Source organism: Eimeria tenella, genomic scaffold (genome assembly GCF_000499545.2).
Source record: "Eimeria tenella Houghton genomic scaffold, Eth_scaff211, whole genome shotgun sequence".
In the NCBI taxonomy this organism is placed as follows: Eukaryota; Apicomplexa; class Conoidasida; order Eucoccidiorida; family Eimeriidae; genus Eimeria; species Eimeria tenella.
In genome coordinates this window covers 1-16,383 of record NW_013544194.1, presented here as the reverse complement: position 1 = coordinate 16,383, position 16,383 = coordinate 1, and the positions used below count along the sequence as shown (strand labels likewise).

The 16,383-nt window shown below is 48.3% G+C and overlaps 6 protein-coding genes across 6 annotated transcripts; 2 read left to right on the top strand and 4 right to left on the bottom strand.

Annotated features, from left to right (window-relative positions):
• Nucleotides 1-425: 425 nt before the first annotated feature.
• On the bottom strand, nt 426-1,167 carry ETH_00015085 (uncharacterized protein; the record flags this gene model as incomplete). The annotated part of the gene is made up of 2 exons (XM_013379323.1): nt 426-922; nt 1,026-1,167. The coding sequence occupies 2 exons, from the start codon at nt 1,165-1,167 to the stop codon at nt 426-428; spliced, it is 639 nt and encodes a 212-aa protein (XP_013234777.1).
• Nucleotides 1,168-1,351: 184 nt separating this feature from the next.
• On the bottom strand, nt 1,352-1,940 carry ETH_00015080 (uncharacterized protein; the record flags this gene model as incomplete). The annotated part of the gene is made up of 2 exons (XM_013379322.1): nt 1,352-1,530; nt 1,670-1,940. 2 exons carry the CDS (start codon nt 1,938-1,940, stop codon nt 1,352-1,354), a joined length of 450 nt encoding a protein of 149 aa, XP_013234776.1.
• A 375-nt stretch (nt 1,941-2,315) lies between these two features.
• ETH_00015075 (uncharacterized protein) lies at nt 2,316-2,663 on the top strand (the record flags this gene model as incomplete). Its single annotated transcript, XM_013379321.1, has 1 exon — nt 2,316-2,663. The coding sequence occupies one exon, from the start codon at nt 2,316-2,318 to the stop codon at nt 2,661-2,663; it is 348 nt and encodes a 115-aa protein (XP_013234775.1).
• A 1,196-nt stretch (nt 2,664-3,859) lies between these two features.
• On the top strand, nt 3,860-4,081 carry ETH_00015070 (uncharacterized protein; the record flags this gene model as incomplete). The annotated part of the gene is made up of 1 exon (XM_013379320.1): nt 3,860-4,081. The coding sequence occupies one exon, from the start codon at nt 3,860-3,862 to the stop codon at nt 4,079-4,081; it is 222 nt and encodes a 73-aa protein (XP_013234774.1).
• A 3,930-nt stretch (nt 4,082-8,011) lies between these two features.
• Nucleotides 8,012-10,272, bottom strand: ETH_00015065 (uncharacterized protein; the record flags this gene model as incomplete). The annotated part of the gene is made up of 8 exons (XM_013379319.1): nt 8,012-8,116; nt 8,303-8,374; nt 8,487-8,582; nt 8,669-8,865; nt 9,092-9,178; nt 9,485-9,524; nt 9,631-9,701; nt 9,765-10,272. The coding sequence occupies 8 exons, from the start codon at nt 10,270-10,272 to the stop codon at nt 8,012-8,014; spliced, it is 1,176 nt and encodes a 391-aa protein (XP_013234773.1).
• A 1,300-nt stretch (nt 10,273-11,572) lies between these two features.
• ETH_00015060 (uncharacterized protein) lies at nt 11,573-16,083 on the bottom strand (the record flags this gene model as incomplete). The annotated part of the gene is made up of 10 exons (XM_013379318.1): nt 11,573-11,692; nt 11,889-12,009; nt 12,247-12,419; nt 12,808-13,227; nt 13,589-13,842; nt 14,133-14,250; nt 14,731-14,868; nt 15,243-15,305; nt 15,510-15,745; nt 15,968-16,083. Coding segments are annotated over 10 exons (1,759 nt in total), but the record flags the coding sequence as incomplete, so codon positions are not given.
• Between the last annotated feature and the right edge of the window lie 300 nt (nt 16,084-16,383).

Genomic DNA, 16,383 nt, shown 5'->3' with positions numbered 1-16,383 from the left:
TGTTTGGCTAGCTGGGGAGGTGTTTGGCTAGCTGGGGAGGTGTTTGGCTAGCTGGGGAGGTGTTTGGCTAGCTGGGGAGGTGTTTGGCTAGCTGGGGAGGTGTTTGGCTAGCTGGGGAGGTGTTTAGCTAGCTGGGGAGGTGTTTGGCTAGCTGGGGAGGTGTTTGGCTAGCTGGGGGCGTTTTTGGCTAGCTGGGGAGGTGTTTAGCTAGCTGGGGAGGTGTTTGGCTAGCTGGGGAGGTGTTTGGCTAGCTGGGGGCGTTTTTGGCTAGCTGGGGAGGTAGCTGGGCGCGTGGATAGGTGGGTGGGGGTAGCTAGCTAGCTAGGGGGATAGCTATCTAGCTAGGTGTTTAGCTAGCTAGCCAGCTAGCTAGCTAGCTAGCTAGCTAGCTAGGTGTTCAGCTAGCTAGCTAGTTGTTTAGCTAGCTAGGTGTGCACTTGGTTGGTGTCAGTTGCCCTGGAGAAAGCCTTGTCTGCTCCCGCACCACAACCACAACCACAACCACCGCCGCCGCCGCTGCTGCTGCTGCTGCTGCTGCTGCTGCTGCTGCTGCTGCTGCTGCTGCTGCTGCTGCTGCTGCTGCTGCTGCTGCTGCAGAGCTGCGGCACACGGGGGCGGGGGTGGTGTCGATGGCGAGCAGCGGGGGCAAGAACAGCTCTTTGTTTTTGCTGCTGCTGGCGCCGGCGCCTTCGCTGGACGGCAAACACTCCATCTTCGCGAGGGTTTGCTGCGGCCTCCAAACCCTCAAAAAGCTTTCGCTGGTCCAAACCACCAAAACCCTCAGGCCCCTCCACCCCGTCAAGATCCTCAGGGCCTCCGTCGCCGAAGACGCAGACGCCCTCTAGCTGCTGCTGCTGCTGCTGCTGCTGCTGCAGCGGGAGCGCCAGCAGCAGCGCAGCTGCAGCGCGAGCTGCAGCGCGAGCTGCAGCGCGAGCTGCAGCAGCGGGAGCTGCAGCAGCGGGAGCTGCAGCAGCGGGAGCTGCAGCAGCGGGAGGAGGGGGTTTTGGGGGGGTTGAGAGGGAGACCTGGTTGGGCCTGCTGCTGCTGCAGCAGCTTCTGCTGCAGCAGCAGCTGCTGCTGCTGCTGCTGCAGCCTTGCGTGCTGCTGCTGCTTGGGGCCCGCGAGGTGTACAGACAGCTGCTGGCGGCGGAAGACGCACAAGCGCATTTCCACTTTTGTCACTTTTAGCAGCAAATAAAGCAGCAGCAGCAGCAGCAGCAACAACAACAGCGCCCGGACAGTGGCCTTTCTTTTCTTTTTCTTTGTGAAACTTCATTTGCTGATCCCCTCCTGCTGCTGCTGCTGCTGCTGGTTGTTGTTGCTGCTTTTCTCCAGTTTCGAAGCAGCAGCACTAAAGCTGGTCTTCAGCGCAGACTTCCTCTATAGACCTCTGGGCCTCCCTCAGGAGCCGCAGAAACTCCACACGACCCCTGCTGCTGCTGCTGCTGCTGCTGCTGCTGCTGCTGCTGCTGCTGCTGCTGCTGAACTTGTGCACAGCGCGGCGAAGCAAGTTGATGGTCCGGTAGGCCCCTGGGGTTGCGTGGGTGAACAAAAGTTGGATGTTATAAATAAAATATATAAAATAAATAAATAAATTAAAAAAATAAAATAAATAAAATAGATAAAATGAAATGAAATAAATGATATAAATGAATGCAGCAGCTCTCACATCTGGTTATTTCGACTGTCTCGACAGACCCCGAGCTGGGCAGCAAAGCTCCCTCGGCCTCCAACGCGAAGTCATTTGCTGCTGCAATGATGGAACTTGCTGCTGCAGCAGCGGAAGCTGCTGCTGCAGCAGCGGGATCTGCTGCTGCTGCAGCAGCGGGGTCTGCTGCTGCAGCCATGGACTTCTGCAGAATCTTCTGAGCCCCCAAAACTCCGTAGGCGGCGAGCGCGGCGTCGGCCTCTGCAGCGGGGTGTACATACACCTCAAACATCAGAAGCTCTCCTCTTGCTGCTGCTGCTGCTGCTGCTCTTCCTCACCTTCGAGTCTTCTTCCATTTCGAAACTGCGGCTTCTGGCCGTCTTCGTCTGCGGGGGATTGAGGTGTACGTACACTCGAGAGATGCGCCACAACCGCGGCGAAACCCACTGCAGCAGCAGCAAGACCCACTGCAGCAGCAGCAACAAGACCCACTGCAGCAGCAGCAACAAGACCCGCTGCAGCAGCAGCAACTAGACCCGCTGCAGCAGCAACAACAAGACCCGCAGCAGCAGCAGCAGCAGCAGCAGCAGCAAGACCCACTGTAGCAGCAGAAGAAGCGGGTCTCGATGAAAGGATTATATCTTTCCATGTTTTGCAGCTCCGTAAAATGCGTCGCAAAAAGCACAAGTGCTTTTGGCTCCCTCGAAAGCTCCTCCAGCACTCTGCAGGCGCCGCAGCAGCAGCAAACAGTGAGTCAAACCCTAGCAAGCAGCAGCAGCAGCAGCAGCAGCAGCAGCAGCAGCAGCGGCAGCAGCAGCAGCAGCACCTACGCCCAGGACATGGGAAAGCCGTCGGCCACCGGCAAAGAGCGGAAGACCTCGTCGACCAGAACCTGAAGGGCGCAGCAGATTGTGGCCTTGCTGCAGCAAACTGCAGCAGCAGCAGCAGCAGCAGCAGCAGCAAACTGCAGCAGCAGGAGCAGCAGGAGCAGCGGGCGGAAGCGGTAGCTGACTAGAACGACTTGGTTTTCTTTTTTGAATTTTAAATTTTGAAATGTTTCCAAAAGCTCCTTCATCTCTTCTTGCTGCGCCCCACAGCCGCAGCAGCAGCAGCAGCAGAAGTTTATCTTGTGCACAATTTGCAGCAACGCAGATTTGGCCTGAGACAAAAATAAATGCAGTTAAAAGTTCCATTTTATTTTATTTAAATGTTTGCTTCTATTTTATTCGTTTTTACTCCTAAATGTTTGTTTGTCTTTTATTTTTAAATGCTTGTTTTTATTTTCGCAAGTTTGTTTGTTTTATTATTTTAGAAGTCTTTTTTATTTTAAAATAATTGTTTGTTTTGTTTACTTAAAAATGTTTGTTTGATTATTTAATTTAAAAAGTTTATTTGCATTTTATTTTATGAATAATTTGTTCTATTTGTTATTTAAAACGTTTGTTTCATTTATTTGAAGGAAGTCATTTACTTTAATTCGTTTGGAAGTTTATTTATCTTTATTAAAGTTTATTTATTTTAATTCATTTTAATATACTTTAGTTCGTTTTATTTTATTTCAAGACAGTTTATTTATTTTGATGCATTATAGAAGATCTATTTATTTTAATTCGTTTAAAAGAAGTTTATTGTTTAATTCATTTAAATAAAATTTATTTATTTTGATTTCTTTTATTCTTTTTCTTTCAAGTGGCCCTTAGGTATTCTTATCTTTTTGATTTTATTTTAAATGACTCCGAGGATTCATTTTTAATTATTTTTGGGAATCTTTTTAGTAAAAAATTAAATTCTTTTAAAGCCTTTTTAATTCAAATTAAATTCTTTTGAGGATCTTTTTACTTTCTTTAATGTCTTGAGAACATATTTGTTTTCATTTAAATGTTTTGAGGGTCTTGTTTCATTTTTCATTTTTAGTCTTTACGAAATGATTATTTGATTTAAATCTTTTGCTTTTAATTAAATGTTTTCAGAGTCATTTTGATTTAAGTTGGGCGCTTCAAAACACATGTGCATTATTTAATTACTTCGAAGACCTTCTTAAACGAATTAAACTTTTAAATGGAAATACTTGCTTTAATTTAGTTCAATGAAAGTCTTTTAAATGAAGTGAAATGTCTAAATGAACATGCATGCATCCCACTGATCTCTTAACCCTTCTTAAGTGCATTCTCTGGGTGCGAAACCACAACAACAACAACAGCAACAACAACAATGACAACAACAACAGCAACTGCTGCTGCTGCTGCTGCTGCTGCTGCTGCTGCTGCAGGGCCTCACGGGGACAAAGGATCCGAGCTGCGCCAAGAGCTGCAGCAGCCCCAGCGCCTTTACATAAGTGGATTTGCCGGCGCCGTTGGGCCCCAGCAGCAGCAGCAAGTTGTTGGCGTTGGTGTTGAAGTGGAAGTCGAGGCCTCTGAAGGCTGCGGATCCTGAGGAGATCTTCAGTTTCGGGGTCTTTTAACGGCCAAATCAATTAAATTAATTGATTTAAATGTAATTTAATTCATTTAGTTGGTTGATTTGATTCAATTCGCTCGAATTCGTCCCGGATTCTTGCCTGCGGCGGCGAGCAGCGGGTGCGCGGCGGCGGCGACTCGAGTGCTGGGACAGTCCAAGTTGGAAGTTCAAGTTTGAACAAGTTTGAAGTTCGAATTCAAGTTTTAAAAGGTTTTTAATTCATCAAATGAAGAAATTAAACGTTTTGAACCATTATTTCTCCTTCAGTTCCCAAATTCAACTCCGAAGACGCTCTCACCTCTCGCGCTCGAACCGCGGCCGACACACCGGTGTACATACACTCTGGAAGTGCCCCGCCTGCAGCCGTTTCGATTTCCAACTTTTGAATTTGAACAATTAAATTAATTAAATTAAATAAATTAATTAAATTGAATTAATTTAACTAATTATATTAATTGTATTTTTAAATTCAGTTGAATAAATAAAAGGACTCACCCAAAGCGCCAGGGCCAGCAGCACGTCCACCAGGGCCTGAAGTCAAATTGGACTCAGCGCTTTTTTGTTTTGAATAAAATTGCATTTGTTGTAATGCATTCTAAATATTAATTATAATTGCATTTGTTTACTTATTATTTATTTATTTGTTTGTTTATTTGTCTATTCATTTATTCGTTTATTTATTTGTTTGTTTATTTGTTTATTTATTCGTTTGTTTGTTTATTTGTTCATTTATTTATTTATTTGTTTATTTATTTACTCGTTTGTTTGTTTGTTCATTTGTTTATTTACCTGTTTATTTGCTTATTATTTATTATTTATTATTTATTTATTGTTTATTATTTATTTATTAAATGAATAAATAGTTATTAAATTTCTGTCAAATGTTTGGCCGTCAGTTTTCGCCTGCTGCAGCTGTCGAGGCCTCTGCAGTCGCCGGGCTCTTTATTTGCATTTTCGTTTATCACTTTTTTTATTCTTTTTATTCTTTTTGTTTTTATTCTTCTTTCTATTATTCCTTTTATTGTTTCTATTATTATTATTTGTCATTATTCTTATTATTATTATTATTATTATTATTATTATTATTATTATTGTTGTTGTTGTTGTTGTTGTTGTTGTTGTTGTTTTTATTATTATTATTATTATTGTTGTTGTTGTTGTTTTATTTTATTATTATTGTTGTTGTTTTATTTTTAGTATTACTATCATCGTTGTTGTTGTTATTATAATTGATTATTGTTATTATTGTTGTTATTGTTGTTATTGTTATTGTTGTTATTACTGTTGTTATTATTATTATCGTTATTATTATTGTTATTTTTGTTGCTTTTGTTCTTGCTGTCATTGTTATTATTGTTGTCATTGTTATTCTTGTTGTTGCTATTATAATTGCTTTCAATTTTATTACTACTGTTATATTAGTATGTTATTGTTATTATTTATTATTATTATTGTCATTGTTATTATTATCATTATTGTTGTCATTATTATTATTTATTATTATTGTTAATTTTATTACTACTATTAATGTTATTATTTTTATTGATTGTTATTATTATCATCATTCTCATTGCTGTTGCTGTCATTGTTATTAGTGTTGGAGTTATTTATTGTTATTTTTATTAGTATTTATTATTATCGTCAACTATTATTGGTATTCTTATTCTTATTATTATTAATGATTGCCATTATTATTATTATTGCGACTTTCTGTTGTTATTATTTATTTTAATTTCTTTTGCTTTTACCCTCGCAAGCATAAATCATTTGCCCACATTATGTTTATATTCTTACGCAACATTTCAATTCCTTTAAACGAAAAAGGCATTTATTTATTGCAAGATAAATTGATTAATTAATTAATTAATTATTTATTAATTCATTTATTAAGAACTTAAATGTGCAAAGAAACTTGAAACTTGCATGCATGCAAATGCATGCATGCGAATGCGTGCATGCAAATGCATGAAATTCATTCTCACGATTGCGTCGCAGGCCATAAAAATCCAGGGGAAAAAAGGCGTCAACTCGACCTGAAAAACGAAAACTTGTGACAACAAAGTCCCGCTTAAATGGCTGCTGCTGCTGCTGCTCTTGCTGCTGCTGCTGCTGCTGTTGTGTGCTGCAGCTGCTGCTCTTGCTGCTATTTTTTTTGGGAGCTTTTGGTGCTTTCAGAAACGCCCAGTCGGCGCTGCTGCTTTTATTATTGGCGGGGCCGTCGAAGACGTTTTATTATTTTGCAATTATTTTAATTTAATTGCGAAGATGTTTTACTATTTTACAATTAATTTAATTCATTTTAATTGCATTTGTTTATTTTGTTCTATTTGCTGCTGCTGCAGGCTCACCATTAAACGCTCAAGAGCCGGCAGCTGCAGCACGAGAATATCCTTTTCGAATTTCTTGGCTGTCTCGTTTGCGTCTGCAGCAAATTGGAATGAGTTTTCAACTTGGGATTTTCATTCTTTTTAATTTAATTTCTTTTTTGTTTGTTTTATTATTTATTTGAATCAATTTATTCTTCTTTATTCTTTTTAATTCCTTCTCGAAACAGTTCTGTCACTGCGGCGTGCCTGAAAGAAGGACATCGGTGAAGTAAACCTGGAGAAGCAAAAGATGAAATTGCGGGAACCTCAACGCAAATTTGTGGAATTTGGAAGATCCTTTTTGAATTTAACAATTTATTAAATAATTAAATTGTAAATAATGAATTAATTGTTGTTTAATTGCTCCTACCCGCTCTCCGCGCGTGGCGAGTTCAGTGAAGTCTTGAATGAGTTCCTTCGCCTTCTGGGCTTTCGCGGCGGCGACGCTGAAGTGCTTTCCGTGCGCCGCGCTGTTTGCATGGATTCAAATGAAGTGAATTTGAGTTTAAATGAAATGAATTCAAATTAAATGAACTTGAATTGAATGAAACTGATTTAAATCAAAGAAAGTGCGAAAACTCGCGATTTTGGCCAAGTCCGCAGTTGCTGCTGCTGAGCTGACCTGCACTCCCGGCGAAGCTGCAATCCCCGCCTGCGAGTTATTTTGTTTCTTTCGCTCAATTCGATCATTTAGTTTTCCTCGCAGTCTTTTATTTTTTAATTCAATTCAATTAATTAGTTTTAATTAATTAGTTTTAATTCTCACGACTGGTTTTCGACGTCGGCGACGAGGCGCTCGCACTTGGCCTGAGGATCGGCGGACTTGTTCAAAAAAGTAAGAAGTGGACAGCAGCATATTTGCAGAAAGAGCCCTTGCGAAAATGAAAAGCCAAAAAGGAAGTAAAAAGAAGCAAAAGAAAACATTTAGGAAAATAACTCAAGACAGAAACGGCTGAACGAGTGCGGCTTGCGTTTATTTCGTGCAAGTTTCTTCTTGTGAATTCAACTTTGGCCTCCACGTCGGAGTCCGGGGAAACTCTTTTTTCGAATTCGGCGAAAATAATCGAAAAAAGGAATTTCTGAAATTGTGAAATTGAACAACTCACAAAATGAATGGAAGGAGATGCGCTCCAGGTGCTTTCCGTTTCTCTGAAACAGGAAAAATGAGCAGCACATTCCAGTTCAACTTCGTGCAGGGCAATCGGGGCAAAGATTCGACAAAGTAAAGCGGAATGAAGAGACAATATTCAGAAAACTGGAGTGAATTAGCTCAGTCAAGACGCACTTGACTGCTGCTTGTCCACTTTTATGTGCCTGGAAATCGTTTTTTTCAGCGCTTCAACTTCGTCGTTTTGCAGAATTTGGAAAGCTTCTTTGAAAGCTTCTTCGTGGGAAATAAAACCGCGAATTTAATTCGAAAAAGAACAAAAGATCGCAAGTTGAATGCTTCGCCTCACCCGGAACGCTTCCTGCGTCGGTGTCCAGGCACAGCCTGCAGCCCGATCTTCTCATTTCAGCTTTTTCGAAACACTTTTTTTTCTCACTCCGACAAAATTGAACGAATTGAAAGACAAGTGAGGAGTTCTTTGTGGAGTTTGGCGGCTGCGCTGAGTCTGTCGGCCATTTGCTGCTCGGCCTTCGCGGCCTGTTCCGAAAAGTTGAATTTCGACCAAGTTCAAGAGCCGCCACAAGGGGCCTTTTCCGCAGCAAAAAGGCCCGGACTTGCCTCGGAAATGGGGCAAACTAAAGCCGAAAAGTTCGCCATTAATCTGTCCTGAAAAAGGGAATTAAAAAGAAAAAAGAAAAGCTGAAAAGCTGAACTGCTGCTCACCGCCGAGCCCTGCAGCGCAGCTTTTAGCCGCGCGCACGAGTGCTGCTGCGTCATCAAGAGCTCCACTGCATCCTAAAATTCAAATTCAATCTATAATTCTTCATTTGCTGCTGAACTGCAGCAGCCACAAAATCCAAAATTCAACTTGAATTATTTGTTTGCTGCAGAACTGCAGCAGCCCCACCAGCCGTTGCTGAATCTCCTCCTCGCTGTCCAGCGGCCTCCGGATGTTCGCCCGCAGCAGCTGCAGCAGCAGAGCTAAGAACACCAGCAGCAGCAGCTGCAGCAGCAGAGCAAAGAACACCAGCAGCAGCAGCAGCAGGAGAGCTAAGAGCTGCAGCAGCAGCAGCAAGAAAGCGCGCGAACCCTGGAGCCTGCTGCAGTGGAGGTGAAGGGCTGCAGCATTTGGAAAAGGCTGCTGCGGCCGCTGCTGCTGCTGCTGCTCAAGAGCTCGAGGCCCTCCACAGCTTTGCTGCTGATGTAAACCCCCGGCAGCAGCAAACGGCTGACGCGGGCCTTGTGGGGCAGCAGCAGCAGCTGCGGCTGCGCCTGCAGCAGAAGGGCTTAGAGAGCAGCAGCAGGGCTTTGGGCTTTCAGACACGAACCGCGAGAAGACCTGCTAGCTGCGGGCATTGCTGCTGCTGCTGCTGCTGCTGCTGCTGCTGCTGCAGCTAGTGGAATTCAACGTACTGTGGACGCCGCGACTCTCCATTCTTCTGAAAAGACAGAAAAATTGAAAATTAAGAATTGAAATTCATTTGGAGTTCATTTGAGCAAGTTGTGTCTCACCGGAGCCTTCGCAGCAGTAGCTGCTGCTGCTGCTGCTGCGCTGCAGCTGCTGCAGCGCAGCAGAAGTCAAGAAAGCAGCGCCGGAATCTGCAGCAAAAAGCCGCAGAGGGCCCCGCCGGAGTTCAATTTGCTGCTGGGCAGCGAGGGCCTGCAGCACTGGGGGCTGGGGTGTACATACACCTCAAAACCCCACACAAAAGGACATACGCGCCAAAGTCGCTTTTGGGACTCCAGAGTTTGGCAGAAATAAAAAAGAAGTTTCCTGCAGCAGCAGCAGACAGCGGCGGCAAATTGCGAACTCTGCAGACACAGCCATTTGCAAAATGCCATCAAACAAAAAGCAGCAGCAGCAGCAGCAGCAGCAGAAAATTGTAATTTCAAAGACTCGCTTACCCTCCACCAGCTCCAGCTGGATGCTGCCGTCGGCGTCGTGCTGAAACCCGCAGCAGCAGCAGCAGCAGCAGCAGAAGCAGCAGCAGCAGCAGCAGTGCAGTTCATGAATGCAGCTTTAGCTGCTTGTGCATTTGGCAAGGACTTACCGTGCCGACGCCCCAGAGCCGCGTGCTGCTGTCGAAGTAAAGACAAACTGCTGCTGCTGCTGCTGCTGCTGCTGCGATTTCAGCAGCATTGTTCGCGCTGCTTCTCGGGCTTTTTTTTCACCAGGGACTCTTACATGAAGACGAATCTTCTGCTTCGGAAAAGAGGCCCGAAGAAGTGCCAAATGGGCTCTTTAGCTGCGAGGGCTCTCTGCAGCGGCGCTGCTCTGCTGCAGCAGCAGTCGCTGCTGCAGCAGGAAACGCTGCAGCAGCAGCAGACGCTGCATGCATTCTTCGCGGCCTTTTGGGGCTGGGGGGCTCATAAAAGGTCAAGAGAGTCCCGTCTGCTGTGGCGTGAGTTGAAGAAGCCACGGGGCTGCTGCTGGGGGAGCCGCTTCCGCAGCTGATGGCAGCAGATTCAGCAGCAGCAGCAGCAGCAGCAGCAAATTCAACTTCTGGCCGCGCCCGCCGAGCCGAAACGCGGGAATCGAGGCTCTCTTCTTGTGAATAAACTGAAAGTGTTGCTGCTGCAGAAAGCTGCAGTGATATGCAGCAGATGCGCGGCTTACCGTGGAGAGTTTCGCTGCAGGTTTCTGCACAGCTGCTGCTGAAATACACGGAAGTCGAGAAGCTGCTGCTGGCCATTTTCAAGATTCTGGAAAAGTAGTTAAGCCAAAAAAGAAGAAATAAACGCTACGGGATCTGCAGAATGAAAAAAAAAGTGTTTCAACTCGAGAAACGTGAATTCCAGCGCACAGCCACGGGGTGTACAGGCACCTCAGGAAGTGCGACTCGCAGTTCAACTGCAGCGCCTCCACTTTCTCAGATCTGCAAAATAATAAGAATTCTTTTGTTCTTTCTTCTTCAAAATGCAGAATACTTTGTTTTTGTTGAATATTTTCGGCAAATTGCGTCGTTTCTGCTCTGCTGCATTCAAACAAGTGGAGTCGCGGAAAACGAAAACTGATCTTCGCGGATCCTCAGCTGATCCCGGCGAATTTGTGCATTAAACTGCGTCTAAGGGCTTAACTTCTCGAAGACTAAATTAAACTGAAGTATTTCAGTTTAGAAAACCTTTTTAATTCCTAAATTGAACTTTTTAACTGCAGCTTTCCCCGACTTGTGCACCTTAAGAATCTGCACAGCTTGACAAAGCCCCCCAGGCGGCAGTGCGTCTGCGCGCGTTGAAAGCAAAGAAAGAAATAAAAGAAGAACAGCAATTGCCTCTTGAGGGCAATCATTCAAGAACAAGTTTCGCTTCCTCCGCCCTGCATGCATGCGCTTGCACGCGCATGCACGCGCATGCACGCGCATGCATACGCATGCAGGCGGAGGCCCCGGCCCCCGGGTGGTCTGCGCCGCAGCAGCAGCAGCTGCTGCTGCTGCTCGCGGGCCTGACTGCAGCAAAGAGGACGAAGGCCTTCTTTTGGTCTTTGCGCCCTTTTTGGTTCGCTGCTTCAGTTGTCTCAGGCGCCTCTGTTTGCCTCCTCCCTCTGGCCGCTGCTGCTGCTGCTGCTGTCGCGGCGGCTGCTGCTGCCGCTGCGGCTGCTGCTGCTGCTGTGTCCAGAGCAGCAGGCAGCCCTGCCTCTCAGGGCTTTTCTTTTTCTTGTTTCGGCTTAGGCCGCTGACAAGGCCTCAAGAGGGCAGTAAGCCCAAACAGTGGCAGAGCTTTGCCGCTGCTAGCAGCAGCAAATGGCATTATAAATAAGCAGCAGCAGCAAATGGCATTATAAATAAGCAGCAGCAGCAAATGGCACTTTAATAAGCAGCAAACAAAGCCTGCCGACTTGGCTAGAAATGGTTTGCACAACAAATGTAAAGAATGCAGCTGCTGTAGATACACCCCAACTCGCGCACCAGTTGCACCGCCTTGGAAAAATGTGCAACTTGCGCAGCAGCAGCAGCAGCAGCAGCAGCAGCAGCTTTGCATTTTAGCTGCTGCAGCTCAAATCATGGGGTCTTCTTCCTCCCCGTCCGCCACAGCTGCCTTCGCCGCCTGCACCACCAGCACCCGCCCGTGTTTGGTGCCGGGCACGCAGCCCCCGTTTTCGTCTTCTTCGCAGATCTGCAGCAGCAGCAGCAGCAGCAGCAGCAGCAGCAAAAGCTGCAGAAGTTTGGGGAGTGTGCATTGCTGCGGTTCGCGCAGCAGCGCGTGGAGGGCAGGCAGCGGAAGCCCCGAATGTCTGCGGGAGCCGCCTGAGGCGCGCTGTTTAGGGTTTAGGGTTTAGGGTTTAGGGTTTGGGTTGGGGAGCGGCACTGACGATGAGGTTGAGCTGGTTGGGCTGGTTGGGGGCGCGTTTGAGTTCGGCCTTGTGGCCTCTTTTGAGTTTTGCAGAAAGAATAAGTGGGGCGACTTTCGCAGTGACGTACTTCTCGATGTACCTGCAGGTGTACGTACACCGCGGAGAGTGGAAGCGCGTCGAAATTCGCTTTCTCCGCCAAATCGGCGCACAAAAAGCTGGAAAAGCCGCTGAAATTAATTAAAATTAGTTAAAAGCAATTAAGAGCAAGTAAAAACAATTAAAATGCCTTAATTATCTGTCGCTGGCGAATTTTCCGCGTCGAAAGCTGCGGGGTCGCTCGCGCCGAGGTGTCTGTACACCTCAGACTCGTACTCACTTCGCCATCCGCCGGCCGCCGAACTTGTGCGACCAGGCCCTCTCCAGAATAAATCCTTTTGCGGAGTCCGAAACCACCAAAGTAATTCCTCTTTTTTTCAATTCTTTCGTCAAATGAGTGAACATCAAGTCCAGAACTCCGCGCATTGCGCTGTCGCTCAACGGCTCGAAAATCTGCAGCCACCACACCCACCAGCAGCAGCAGGAACGCGCGGCCTTTTCTGCGGAAACAAATTGAATTAAATTGAAATTAATTAAATTCGAACAAATTACACTGAACTGAAATTAGTTAAATTCAAACAAATCAAACGAAACAAATTAAACTCGGACAAATTAAACGAAACAAGTGAAACTACTAGAACCGACACTTCCGAAACTGAGGAAAACGAGACTGAGATCAGACAGACAACAGCTCCAAAATAAGGCGAATAAAGCCAAAACAAGGACAAAAAGCGCATCCAAAAAGGACAAAGCCGAGCCAAGCAGCCAGAAGCAAAAGGGCGAAAAGAGAGGGCAAAAAGACGAAAAAAAGTAACAAAAAGCAAGTTTTGCGGAAACTGACGACAATCTTGGTCATGCGGCCAATGACTTGGGGCTTGAAGTATCCCAGGACTTCCTGCATGACTTTCTGCCGCATTTTGGCGAGGACCTCCTTGGGAGAGTTTCCCAAGTTCCACTGTTCGTTTTTCTTCTTGCTGACGGCCTGAGCAGCAGAGGCAGCCTTCTTGTCTTTGGCCTCCTGGCTGCTTGCTGCTGCTGCTGCTGCTGCTGCGCCCGCCTTCGCCAGCGCGAACTTCTCCAGGCTGTTTTTGTCTTTGTTGAAATGCGCCAAAGGGGCCACAGCCCCCTCCGCCATTTGCCGCGCCTCTCTGTAGCCCTCCAGAATAAACTGCTGCCCGATGTTCGAAGTCATTATTATTATTGTGTTCGTGAAGTCCACCCGCACGCTCTTCGTGTCCGTCAGGTGCCCCTCGTCCAGCATCTGCAGCAGCAGCAGCAGCAGCGGGCGTCAAACGGCTGCAGCAGCAGCAGCACGGGCGAAACGGCAGCAGCAGCAGCAGCACGGGCGAAACGGCAGCAGCAGCAGCAGCAGCAAGGGTGCAGCAGCAGCCTTGTGGTTCCCGTCTCCCGTTCCTGTGGCTCGGCGCTCCCCGCGCACCACCGCAGCAGCAGCAGCGCAGCAGCAGCAGCACAGCAGCAGCAGCACAGCAGCAGCAGCTGCAGCAGGGGTTTCTCGGGTTAACCGTGTCCCCCGGAGCTGCGGCTTGGTGGGCCCTGCAGCAAACAGGCTGCCGCGCGCAGCTAGCAGCAGCAGCAAGCAGCAAAGAGCGCGGTTGCCCCACCGGCAGCAGCAAAGACCACAAGTTCTTGTGCGCGTTTTCGACTTCGTCGAACAACACCACGCTGTGGGGCTTTTGGCGCACGGCCTCCGTGAGCTGCCCGCCCTCGTCGTTGCCCATGTAGCCCGGCGGCGGGCCGATCAGCCGCGAAATGCTGTGGGCTTCTTGATATTCCACCATGTCCAGTCTGATTAAGTTCTTTTCGGAGTGAAATATTTCCTCCGCCAACGCCTTCGCCAGCTCCGTCTTGCCCACCCCTGCAGCGCCGCAGTCCGCCGCACACAACGATGCAGCTGGTGCAGCAAAAACGGCGAAAAACGGCACCAGCAGCGGGGAGCAGCAGCAGCAGCAGCAGCAGCAGCAGCAGCAGCAGTAGCAGTAGCAGCAGCAGCAGCAGCAGCAGCAGCAGCAGCAGCAGCAGCAGCAGTAGTAGCAGTAGCAGCAGCAGCAGCAGCAGCAGCAGCAGCAGCAGCAGCAGCAGCAGCAGTAGTAGTAGTAGCAGCAGCAGCAGCAGCAGCAGCAGCAGCAGTAGCAGCAGCAGGAGCACCTGAAGAGCCGAGGAAGAGGAAAGCGCCGATGGGCTTTTTGTCTTCGGAAAGTCCAGCTCGGTGGTTTCGAATTGCGTTCGCCACCGCCTGCACCGCCTCGTCTTGCCCTATCACCCGCTGCAGCAGCAGCAGCAGCAGCAGCAGCAGCGGCAGCGAAAGTTAGGACATCAAAACACTCAAGACATTCGGGGGAGCTCAAATTGTAACCAGACACCCTCAGGTGTCTGTACACCCCACAACTTCAGAACTTGACAGCATACTGACGTGTCTGTACACCCCACAACTTCAGAACTTCCGAACACATTAGAGGTGTCTGTACACCCCACAACTTCAGAGCTTCCCATCTGAGGTGTCTGTACACCCGAAAACTCGACGGCCCGTCTGAGGTGTCTGTACAGTTCGGGAGGGTCTGCGGTGTCTGTACAGCCGGAGTCAGTGCGTGTTTGCGCTTCGTTTTCGTTCATTTTTTTTCGTTTTGGGTTCACTTTTCGAGTTTTAAAAGCGCAGAAGCAACATTTAAAAGCCGGAGACTTTCTACTTTCCAAATCCTCTACACTTCCTCGAAAATGCCGCGAAAATCCCGCGGAAAAAGCTCACTTTGCTGAGCAAATCCGCCAACTTCAGTACCCGCGTCGCCTCATCTTCTGTCATTCGCCCCACTGGAATGCCAGTCCACAAGCTCAACACATGCGCCACGTCGTCCATCTGCAGCTCCAGCACTTCCGGGTCCGGCCGCTGCAGCAAACACGCAACCTCCTGCTGCTGCTGCTGCTGCTGCTGCTGCTGCGGCTGTTGTTGTTGTGTTTTTGCTGTGTTGTTGGTGCTGCTGTGTTGTTGTTGGTGCTGCTGTGTTGTTGGTGCTGTGCTGCTGTGTTGCTGTTACAGCGTTGTTGTTGCTGCTGTGTTGCTGCTGCTGTGTTGTTGCTGCTGTGTTGTTGCTGCTGCGCTGCTGCGCTGCAGCGACCACTGGCAGCTCGAAAGAAGCAGCTTTTCGGGGGCCCCATGGGGCCCTCCAAGCGAAAGCAGCACATTAAGAAAGTGTGAGAAGTTTAAACAAATTAAAAAATAAAAAAAAGAAATAAAAAGATTGAAAAGTGTTGAAGAAGTACCTCTTCAGTTGGCTCTGTCATTTCTGCATACTCCGCCTGCAGCGCCGCCAGCTCTTCTTCGGCCTGCGAAGAAAATCCCAAATGCAAACTTCAAACGAAACCAAATAAACCAACAACAACAACAATAGCAGCAGCAGCAGCAGCAACAGCAGCAGCAGCATCCCCCCCGCACCCGCACCTCCTCTGCACCCCTCAAAAGAACCGCAGCCGCAGCCCCCTCCCCCTCAGCAGCAGCAGCAGCAGCAGCAGCAGGAGCAGGAGGCTGACGAAGTGTGTTTTTCCGTCGCGCTGCTGCTGCAGCAGCAGCGCGAGTTCGGCGCGTCTGCTGTTGTGGCGGACGCGGCGAAAGGCGCAGGCCTCGTCCAGCAGGTCCAGAGCCTTATCAGGAAAGGCCCGGCGCTTCAGCAGCTGGTCGCTCAGCTGCACTATTTGCGACAGCAGCAAATCCGGAATCTGCAGCGAGTGGTGCGCCTCGTAGTTCCCCTTCACCTTCCGCAGGATGCCTGCAGCAGCAGCAGCAGCAGCAGCAGCGCAGCGGGAGGCGGTTGCGCGCGGAAGCACGACGGGAGAGCGCAGGGACCAGCAGCAGCAGCAGCAGCAGCAGCAGCAGAGAGCAGCAGCAGCAGCAGCAGTAGCAGAGAGCAGCAGCAGCAGCAGCAGCAGCAAGAACAATAGTAATAATAGCAGCAGCAGCAGCAGCAGCAGCAGCAGTAGCAGCAGCGCACTTAAGGTTCTTTCTTTGCTGGGGGCCTCGACGAGGATCTTTTGGAAGCGGCGGCAAAAAGCCGCATCTTTTTCCAAGTAGAGTTTGTACTCGCTCAGAGTCGTGGCTCCAATCAGCCTGCGCACAGTGCACTTCCTCCTTTGGCTAGCTAGCTGGCTAGCTAGCTGGCTAGCTGGCTAGCTAGCCAGCTAGCTGGGTGGCTAGCTGGGTGGGTGGCTAGCTGGTGGTGGGTGGCTAGGTGAGCTGCATGGGCTGAGGAACTCGAGAAGCGGACAGCTACTGGCTAGCTAGTTAGCTAGCCAGCTAGCCAGCTAGCTAGCTAGTTAGCTAGCTAGCTAGCTATTTAGCTAGCTAGCTAGCCAGCTGAGCCACCTCGTTGGCTAGCTAGCTAGCCAGCCCGTGCATCTCCTGCGCCCC